Raw genomic sequence first — 10,000 nt, 5'->3', positions numbered from 1 at the left:
GCTGCTGTTGCTGCTGCGGCTGTTGCTGCTGTTGGCTAGCTATATCTTGGTTAGCTAGCTGGCTAGCTAGCCAGCTAGCTAGCCAATAAGATTCTTTCCCTATACAAATAGATTGTCTATCTATAACACTTTCTATTGCTGCTATTTGCATGCCATTAGCTGGATAACGCATGCATCTTATTTTATTATATTTATCTTTATTTGTACTAATAAAAGGCATATCTATATATTCATATTCTTCTTCCTCTTCCTCTTGTTGCTGCTGCTGCTGCTCCTGCTGCTGCTGCTGCTGCTGCTGCTGCTGCTGATTATTTTGATGGGTCTGTTGTTGTTGCTGCTGCTGTTGCTGCTGTTGCTGTTGTTGTTTGTGTCTTTCTTTGTTTATATATTCATTGTTATTACTGTTTGTCTCCTCCTTCTTCTCCCCTTGCTGCTGCACTTGGTGCTGCACTTGCTGCAGCTGCTGCACTTGCTGCTGCTGCTGCTGCTGCTGCTGCTGCTGTTTGTGTTTTTTTTTCTTAATTTTTTGTTGTAAATAAAGGCATGCAAGTGTTATTTTATTATATGTAAGGAGACGATCCCAACCAACAACAACCAGCCCCACCCTGGGATCGAGTCGATCCCCATACAATTCGTGCTGCTGCAGCTGCACCTGCTGCTGCTGCTGCTGCTGCTGCTGCTGCTGCTGTTGCTGCTGCTGCTGTATCTGTTGGTCATGATCCTCTGTTAATAATAAATCTATACCTGCAGCAGCAAACTCTTCCTTTAGGGCTTTCTCTCCTATAGCAAAGACACAAGATATATCTGCATGCATTTGCTGCACATACACTGCAGCAGCATATGCCATCGTTATTATCTAACAGCAGCAGCAGCAGCAGCAGCAGCAACAGCAACAGCAACAGCAACAGCACACACACACACACATATACATAAATTAATTAACTGATGCTGCTGCTGCTGCTGCTGCTGCTGCTGCTACTAAGGAATAAAGAATTAGGGTTTTGTGGTGTATAGGGAGTGTGTATGGGTATAAAATAAGGGTTTAGGGTGTGAATATCAGGAATTAGGGTTTAGGGTTTAGGGTTTTGGGGTGTATATGTACCTCATGCTTATATGCCTCTATGCCTGCCCTCCGTAAACCCTCAAGACATGATTGTCTAGATTTAGATGCAGTATTAGTAATAAATATAATTTTTTTTTTTTTTTTTCTTAATAATTGGAGTGTATAGGCAGCTCCTATTAAGGGTTTATTCCCCCATAATAATACACCATCTATATCTAATATAAAACATGAATAAGTGTTTAGTAAACCCTTTATTGATTCTTTAGTAAACCCTAAAACCCTAAACCCTAAACCCTCCCATCTATATCCATCTCTTGCATACTCTGCTGCAGCAAAACTATCCGCATCTCTTAATGCTAAATCCGCCATTATATACCTATAAACCCTAAACCCTAAACCCTAAACCCTAAACCCTTAATTAAGTCTATATATATATGTACAACACAATATTAATATTACCATTAACAAAGGGTTTTATATGAATTTTAATTAGGGTTTAGGGTTTAGGGTTTAGGGTTTATAATAGGGAAATTTATATATACAACATTAAAAAAGGGTTTACTTATCCATCGGACAGAACAGTGGGCGTCAAAGAACAAAATTAGGGTTTAGGGTTTAGGGTTTAGGGTTTGGGGAAGAAAAAGACCAAAACGAACGGTCATACAAACACCAGTGTCATAAAAAAAACCTAAACCCTAGATAAACCCTAAACCCTAAACCCTAAAGCCGCCGCACAGTGAATATCCCTCAAACCCTACAAGCCCAGGATAAATGTGCGATAAAAAAAGAAGACAGATAAAGCCTAAACCCTAAATAAACCCTAAACCCTAAATAAACCCTAAACCCTAAACCCTAAACCCTAAACCCTAAACCCTAAACCCTAAACCATAAGGCCTAAAAAGGCAGACTCAAAGACCTTTGCTGCCACAAGGAGGCCGATAAGAAGATTTACAAAAAGAAAAAAAACATAAAATTAAAATACCTAATCTCTAGGGTTTAGGGTTTAGGGTTTAGGGTTTAACGCTCAAAGGGTTTGACGGTTTGGGGCTGCAGCCGACCGGCTACCCGCCCGCGGGTTTAGGGTTTAGGGTTTAGGGTTTAGGGTTTGCTTCTCCCTGTTGAACTTAAAAGAAGCCTTCTTCTTTGTGTCTCTTTTCTTTGGATGTCATATTAAATTAACAACCTTTGGCCGAGGGTTTAGGGTTTAGGGTTTAGGGTTTAGGGTTTAGGGTTTAGGGTTTAGGGTTTACTGACACAGCAGCGAGCTGGTCAGCCATACAGATGCTTCGGGTGTATATACACCTTGTGGGGCCACAGAGAACTCTAGTGTATCCTCACCTTAAGTGTTTATCTTCTTTTGCTGCTGTTCGCGTTGCAGCAGCAGCAGCAAGTCTAACTTATCCTCCTCCTCTCCCCTTTCCTTCTGCTGCTGCTGCTGCTGCACCTGCTGCTGCACGTGCTGCTGCTTCTTCTTCTTCTGCTGCTAGGTCTAACACCTGCTTCCTTAAGCAGCAGCAACAGCTTCTGCTGCTCCCTCTGGCCTCGTTGCAACAGCAGCAGCTGCTGCTGCAGCAACTGCAGCAACTGCAGCAACAGCAGCAATACCTGCTGCTTCATACCCATACAAAGGTTAAGGAGGAGAGCGCAGCTGCTGCAGCTAGCAGCAGCAACAGCAACAACAGCAGCAACAGCAACAACAAGCCTGACAGCAGCAGCAACAACAGCAGCCGCAACTGCAGCAGCAGCAACAACTGCAGCAGCAACTGCAGCAGCAGCAAGGAATCTTCTGCAGACAGAATGAAAAGGCAGAGGAAGATGTACGGAGAATCGCAGCACAAGGTAGTAAACCCTAAACCCTAGACCCTAAACCCTTTCCCTTTAATCACATTGAGAAGGGTTTCTATCTATACTGGGCGCAAGGTTGAGTAGCGATTAGGGTTTAGGGTTTAGGGTTTAGGGTTTGCGTCTGCTGCGTCTGCTGTGTTGTTTCTTCAGCATCATCCTGGCCCAACCCTCAATATTATGAAGTACGTTTCTAGGGTTTAGGGTTTAGGGCTTAGGGTTTAGGGTTTAGGGTTTAGGGTTTGTGTGTGTGTTATAAAGGTGGGGTTTAGCCTTATTATGTATATTAGACTATTAAGTGTTTATTATATAAATTTCCTTTATAAATAAAAAAATTCATATTTCTAGGGTTTAGGGTTTAGGGTTTAGGGTTTAGGGTTTAGGGTTTAGGGTTTGATATTTGTGTGTGTTATAAAGGTGGGGTTTGTGCGAATGGAGTAATTTTTCTGTTTAATTATATTTTATAGATAATTTAGTATTTATTATAAAAATATAAATTTTTAGGGTTTAGGGTTTAGGGTTTAGGGTTTAGGGTTTAGGGTTTGTGAGTGTGTTACAAAGGTGGGGTTTATCGGAATGGAGTAATTTTTCTGCCTTATTATGTGCATTAGATTGCACCCTTTTGCCTCTTCTTTCTTTTTTAACTCCTTTTCTTGGTGTTATTGCTGATACACAACATCTACATTTTGTACATTATGCTACTAGATGTGTAAGTCTATTCAATTATTCATTACCTAGCTAGCTAGCTAGCTAGCTAGCTAGCTAGCTAGCTGGCTAGTTGGCTAGCTGGCTAGCTAGTTGGCTAGCTGGCTAGCTGGCTAGCAAGTTGGCTAGCTAGTTGGCTAGCTGGATAGCTAGCTAGCCAAGGGTAGCTAGGTGGTTGGCTAACTAGCTGGCTAGCTAGCTAGCTAGCTAGCTAGCTGGCTAGCTAGCTAGCTACTACTGTCTAATTAGCTAGCTACTTAGCTGCCACTAGTTGGCACTTGCTGCTGCTGCTTACTTCCTATACTTGCTGTGCTACTCTTACATGCTGCTGCTGCTGTTGTTGCTGCTGCTGTTGCTGTTGTTGCTGCTGCTGCAGGTGGCATTATATATGGTGTTACCCTTAGGAGGTTTTGCTGTTGCTGCTAACTATCTGCAGCTGCAGCACAAGGGTTTGCTGCTGCTAGGGTTTGTAGGTTTGCTGCTGGTGCTGCTGTCGCACTTAAGTTGTCATGGTCACGATGCAGCAGCAGCAGCAGCAGCAGCAGCAGCAACAGCAACAGCAACAGCAGCAGCAGGAGGTCTTGATTTACCTCAGGAACAGCAGAAACAGCACGATGACCACCACCACGATCACCAGCAGCAGCAGCAGCAGCAGCAGCAGCAGCAGACATGGTTTGCTGCTGTACTAGATGCAGCAGCAGCACACCATACGCTGCTGTCTATATGCGGTGCATGCATGCTGCTAACAAGTAATTCATTAGCACATAAGCTTAAGCATAAGAGAGGTGCAGCGCATGCACACTGCAGCAGCAGCAGCAGCTGCAGCAGCAGCAGCAGCAGTAACAGTAACAGCAGCAGCAGCTGCTGCTATAGCAGCAGCAAAAAAAGGCAGCAAGTAGAGATGGGCAGAGGGGGAGACAGCGAAGGGGAGGACATACATGATACAACTTCCTTATTATCTAAACACTAGCAGCAGCAATTGTTGCTGCTGCTGTTGCTGCTGTTGCTGCTGCTGCAGCTGCAGCTGCAGCTGCTCGTGCTGCTGTTGATGATGCTAATGCAGCAGCAAGAAAAAAGAGCAGCAGCAACTTTTGTGCCTGAAGGAAGAGTCTATGTACTATTAACAACCCTAAACCCTAAACCCTAAACCCTAATGGCGGTTTAGGGTTTAGTGTGTTTTTGTTTATATGTACAACATATAACTCTTCCTTCTATACAAACCCTAAACCCTAAACCCTAATTGTTTCATCTTTTCTCTCATTAACAAGCATCTCTTACACACAGATATTAGGGTTTAGGGTTTAGGGTTTAGGGTTTAGAGCTAGGGGGTAGTGTCTAGCGTAAGGGTTGAGGGTTTAGCGCTAGGGTTTAGGGTTTAGTGTTTAGTCTGCGTAGTTCTCCTACATAACCAACCAACAGAATAAACCCTAAACCCTAAACCCTTGTCTTCTACTCCCCACCACAATCCGTCGCCGCCTGTCTGCTAACCCTAGCTAGCTATAGCAAACCCTAGCTAGCTGTACCCTAAACCCTAAACCCTTAAACACTGAGTGTATGGACAGCTGGTGGTTTATATAGGGTTTAGGGTGTCTTATATAAAACCCTAAACCCTTGCAAAACCCTTAATCAACCTCCTTGAACCCTAAACCCTCGAAAAGCCCTAAACCCTAGACGAACTCTAAACCCTAAACACTAACCCGGCCTTCCTAAACCCTAAACCCTAAACCGTAGTTAGAAGGAGTCAAATATAAGATACTAAGTAACAACACACTTTATAGTCTAAGCAAATTTTTTGCTGTCTAGGGTTTAGGGTTTTGGGTACACTCTAGGGTTTAGGGTTTAGGGTTGAGGGTTGAGAGTTTACGGAGAGGGGGCCCCCTGCCAGACCCTAGTACCCTTCGGAGGGGCCCCCAGCAGCAGTTGGTGGTTTTTCTCCATTAATAAAGGTTTTTTTATTTAGGGTTTAGGGTTTAGTGTTTAGGGTTTAGGGTTTGGGGTCTAGGGTTTATCATTTTCTGCTGCCGACGCCAGCCAATGCGCTCATCAGCAGCCGCAGCAACAGCAGCAGCAGCAGTAGCAACAGCAGCAGCAGCGGGAGGCTCCCTAGGAAGCAAAAATGTTTATTACTCTTTAAGGAATTGTCTTTTATATAATTTGCTGCTACCCTCAAGGGGGCCCCCTCTAGGCAGCAGCCTGGGGGGCCCCCCTATCTGTACCCTAGCAGCAGCACGGTTGAGTATCCGGCAACTGTGTGCTGCAGCAGCAGCACATGGGGAGGAGCCCCTGCAGCAGCAGCAGCTACAGCAGCAGCAGCAACAGCAGCAGCAGCAACAGCAGCAAGAGCAGCAGAAGACATGTGGGGCCCCACAACCCTCAGTACTACCATGGGGGAAGCACAAACAGCTGCAGGCTATGCAGCAGCAGCAGCAGCAACAGCAGCAGGAGCAGCAGCTACGGCAGCAATTGCCTGAGAGGGTGCAGCAGCTGCTGCCGCGCACTGCAGCAAGAGCAGCAATTGCTGCAGCAGCGCAGCAGCAAACAAGGAGGGCAGGTCTATTTAGGCGGGCACTAAGACTTAATTCTGCTGCTGTTGCTGTTGAGCTGCATGCGCTAGCCAACAGCAGCAGCAGCAGCAGCAGCAACCCAGCAACAGCAGCAGATATATTGATAGGCACCTACAGCAGCAACAATAGGAGCGAGGCAGACTGGCAAGAGACAGGCGAGCTGCTGCTGCTGCTGCTGCAGCGGCAGCAGCAAATACTTCCTTCTGTGTCTCTGCAGCAGCTAGCTGTCTCCTTAGATGCTGCTGCTTCCTTCCCTATTAATTGTCTGCAGCAGCAGCAGCAGCAGCAAGTTGCTGCATGCATGCGCTCTCTAGCAGACAGAGCCAGGCTACTGTTGCTGCAGCAACGGCCAGGAGGAGCAGCAACAACCTCTGCTGCAGCAGCAGCACCTGCAGCAGCAGCAACGCCTGCAGCAGCAGCAGCAGCAGCAGGTGCTGCAGACATGCCAGTAGCAGCAGCTCTTCTTGTTGCTGCTGCATCTCGTAAGCCTCCGCATATACAGCTTGCTGCTGCTGCTGCAGAGCGAATCATTTCCTTAACAGCAGCAGCAGCAGCAGCAACAGCAGCAGCAGACAAGGAGGCACAGCAGCAGCAGCTCGCATACCTGCAGTCTCTCCAGGAACGGCTAAAGGCTCTTGCAGGAAGCAGACCCCCTGCTGCTGCTGCTGCACCTTCTGTTGCTGCTGCACCTGTTGCTGCTGCTGCCGGAGACCAACAGAAGCAGCAGCAGCAGCAGCAGCAACAGCAGCAGCAGCAGCAGGTATCTCTGTTAGGTATTAGGGGTTTGTGTTCTGTATGTAAGGCGTTGTTAGCAATAGGAAAGAGTTGCTGCAGTGCTGCTGCTGCAGGGCAACAGCAGCAACAGCAGCAGCAGCAGCTACCGCTGCTGCTGCTGCAGGTTGCGCTTGTGCTGCTGCAGCAGCATTTAACGGAGACACGGATAGCAGCAATAACACCAACAGATGCAATCCTTCTAACAGATTTGCTGCTGCTGCTGCTGCCAGCAGCACCTGTTGCAGCAGCAGCACAGCAGGGAAGCACAGAAGCAGCAACAGCAGCAGAAGCAGCAGCAGCAGCAGAAGCAGCAGCAGCAGCAGAAGCAGCTGAGGGTTTGCTGTTGCGCACTAACTGGGTGACAACTTTCCTCAGACGCATCGTAAAGCTGCTGCAGGAAGAATCTGCTGCTGCAGCAGCAGAAACAGCAGCAACAGCAGCAGGTAGCAGCAGCAGCAGCAGCAGCAGCTTCGGGGTGAGGGGTTGTTTGTCTCTGTTTTCTTTTGCTGCTGCCTTGAAGGCACGGGCACCTGAAGGTATAAACCCTAAACCCTAAACCCTCCTAAACCCTAAACCCTAGGTAGCAGTATCCTCTGTGTCAGCTGCACTGACGAGCGTTGTTGTTAGGGTTTAGGGTTTAGGGTTTAGGGTTTGTGTACTCAGGCGGGGAGCTGCAGGCGGCACTGCAGCAGCTGCTGCTGCTGCTGTGCACGGAGAGGGTTTTGCTGCTGCAGACAACCATAAACCCTCGAGAAAGAGCGCAGCTAGCTGAGGCCTTAAGCAGGTACGTTTAGGGTTTAGGGTTTAGGGTTTAGGGTTTGAGTTGCAGGGCTTGTGGTCTGGATTATTTAGGGTTTAGGGTTTAGGGTTTAGGGTTTAGGGTTTTCTTCTGCATGCAGGCTCGGCCTTCCCAATGTCATAGAAATGAAGACAACGCCAAAACCCCAAACCCTCACTTGTCAACCGCCTAGGGTTTAGGGTTTAGGGTTTAGGGTTTGTTTTTTAGGGTTTAGGGTTTAGGGTTTGCTGTCGGCGGCAGCAGCAAGAGGAGAAAGTGTTGGCTGCTGCCTCTTTTTTTTATCGTCAACTAACTTACTAATTAATCTTTTCTTTTATATGAATTATCTAGCTGCTGCTGCTGTTGCTGCTGCTGTTGCTGCTGCTGCTGTTGCTGCTGCTGCTGGAGGGTGTCGGCTGCGGGCAGCTGAGGGCATAAAAGGGGAAATGTTGCCTATAAAAGGATAAATATTAGGTAAAAAATAAAAATAAATAAATTAATCAATTAATTAATTAATAATTTATTTATTTTTTTTTATTTAAATAAAAAATAAAAGAAAAATCGACAGCCGAAGCCCCATGGGTGTTTATAAGCTGCGCAGACACCGCAGCCCTGCTGCTGCTGCTGCTGCTGCTGCAGCAGCAGCTGCTGCTGCTGCTGCATGCATCGTTTTTTTTCGTATTTTCATCTATTTTTCTTTTAAATTATTTTTAGTTTTTAATTTATTTTTTCTTTTATCTGAGGTGTATCTCCATCTGCTGCTGCTGCTGCTGCTGCTGTTGCTGCTGCTGCTGCTTCGGGTGTATATTGACATGTCTTTATAAGGGCAATGAGAGCGGCGACAGCCCATAGCCGCTTACCCCCCTAAACCCTAAACCCTAAACCCTAAACCCTCGTCTCAATGGCGCGCGTCAAACCCCCGCCAGCTCGTGGCGGGGCTGCAGCAGGGCATCGCCAGCGTCAGCAGCAGCAGCAGCAGCAGCAGCTCAGCAGCAGCATGGAGAGCGATAGTTCTCCCCATAGAGCTACTAGCAGCAAATCAAGGGGGGCCCCCAGGGGGCCCCCAGGCAGGAGGCCCCTAACAGCATCAGGTCGTCCTCGTGCTCATCCAGGGGTTAAGGCATTAAAGGAAATTCGTAAATACAGGGTGAGGGTTTAGGGTTTAGGGTTTAGGGTTTGAGGGTTTAGGGTTTAGGGAGGTAGGTTATTTTGAATAAGAGAGAAATTAGTGTTTTTTTATTAGGGTTTAGTAGGGTTTAATTTAATAATAAATAATAATAAAATATATAGGAAAGGAAATCTAGGGTTTAGGGTTTAGGGTTTAGGGTTTAGGGTTTGGTGTTTATTGCAGAATTCTACAGAACTGTTAATTCCTCGTTCTCCTTTCTTTCGTCTTGTTCGCGAAGTTGCACAAAAATTTACTCCTCCTTATGCAGGAATGTACAGGTAAGGGTTTAGGGTTTAGGGTTTAGGGTTTCTAGGGTTTCTAGGGTTTAAATAATATGATAAAAATAACCCCTAATTTTTCTCTTTTTTTTCTCCGCTTTTTCCCCTCCCCTTCCTCCCCGATCCCGATCCATCCCAATATAAATAAAAAAATAAAAAAAAAAAAAAAAAATTAGGGTTTAGGGTTTAGGGTTTGGGTGCATGGATGCATGCATGCATGCAGATTTACGTGTACAGCGTTAGAGGCATTACAGTCTGCTGCTGAGGCATTTTTGACGGGGCTTTTTGAGGATTCAAATTTATGCGCATTGCATGCAAAAAGAATTACTCTTATGCCTAAGGATTTACATTTAGCTAGGAGGATAAGAAGGTCATAAACCCTAAACCCTAGCCCTAACCCTAGTAAACCCTAGTAAACCCTAATAGGAAGGGAGGAAAGAATTCCTATCTTGCCGAGGGATTTACATCTAGCGAGGAGGATTAGAAGGTCGTAAACCCTAAACCCTAAACCCTAATTATTCCTAGGAAACCCTAGGGAAACCCTAGCAAACCCTAAACCCTAGTAAACCCTAATTGTCTGTTTAGCGTCGCGGCAGCGGATAATCGCCGCGGCAGCAGCAGAAGGGAGGGTTTGCGTCTTTCTAGGGTTTAGGGTTTAGGGTTTAGAGGGAGGGGGGGTAGGGCGAGCAGCCGAGGGAGCGGCGGTAGCCGCAACAAACAATAATTATTTTGAAGCTTGCTGCTGCTGCTGCTGCTGCTGCAGCAGCAGCACGAACTGCTTGTTGCTGCTGCTGCTGCTGCAGTAGCAGCAACTGTTTGTCAACATAT

At 46.5% G+C, this 10,000-nt stretch overlaps 3 protein-coding genes across 3 annotated transcripts in view; 2 read left to right on the top strand and 1 right to left on the bottom strand.

The window, feature by feature from the left end:
- The window catches only part of EMWEY_00012530 (4-nitrophenylphosphatase, putative), a gene marked incomplete at both ends in the record, with an annotated part of 2,145 nt that extends 512 nt beyond the window's left edge, over positions 1-1,633 (bottom strand). The window contains 3 exons of the mRNA XM_013483041.1: positions 1-780; positions 1,357-1,439; positions 1,626-1,633. The exon at positions 1-780 is cut by the window's left edge and continues 203 nt beyond it. Coding sequence (XP_013338495.1) covers positions 1-780; positions 1,357-1,439; positions 1,626-1,633 — 871 coding nt within the window. The remainder of the gene's footprint in view (positions 781-1,356; positions 1,440-1,625) is intronic.
- Positions 1,634-5,644: 4,011 nt separating this feature from the next.
- Positions 5,645-7,926, top strand: EMWEY_00012520 (hypothetical protein, conserved; the record flags this gene model as incomplete). The annotated part of the gene is made up of 3 exons (XM_013483040.1): positions 5,645-7,484; positions 7,612-7,732; positions 7,848-7,926. The coding sequence occupies 3 exons, from the start codon at positions 5,645-5,647 to the stop codon at positions 7,924-7,926; spliced, it is 2,040 nt and encodes a 679-aa protein (XP_013338494.1).
- A 701-nt stretch (positions 7,927-8,627) lies between these two features.
- EMWEY_00012510 (histone H3 variant, putative) lies at positions 8,628-9,176 on the top strand (the record flags this gene model as incomplete). Its single annotated transcript, XM_013483039.1, has 2 exons — positions 8,628-8,873; positions 9,078-9,176. The coding sequence occupies 2 exons, from the start codon at positions 8,628-8,630 to the stop codon at positions 9,174-9,176; spliced, it is 345 nt and encodes a 114-aa protein (XP_013338493.1).
- Between the last annotated feature and the right edge of the window lie 824 nt (positions 9,177-10,000).

Source organism: Eimeria maxima, genomic scaffold, assembly GCF_000499605.1.
Source record: "Eimeria maxima Weybridge genomic scaffold, Emw_scaff91, whole genome shotgun sequence".
Taxonomy (NCBI): Eukaryota; Apicomplexa; class Conoidasida; order Eucoccidiorida; family Eimeriidae; genus Eimeria; species Eimeria maxima.
Note: the sequence above shows the minus strand (reverse complement) of the source record. Positions and strands in the feature narration are given on the sequence as shown.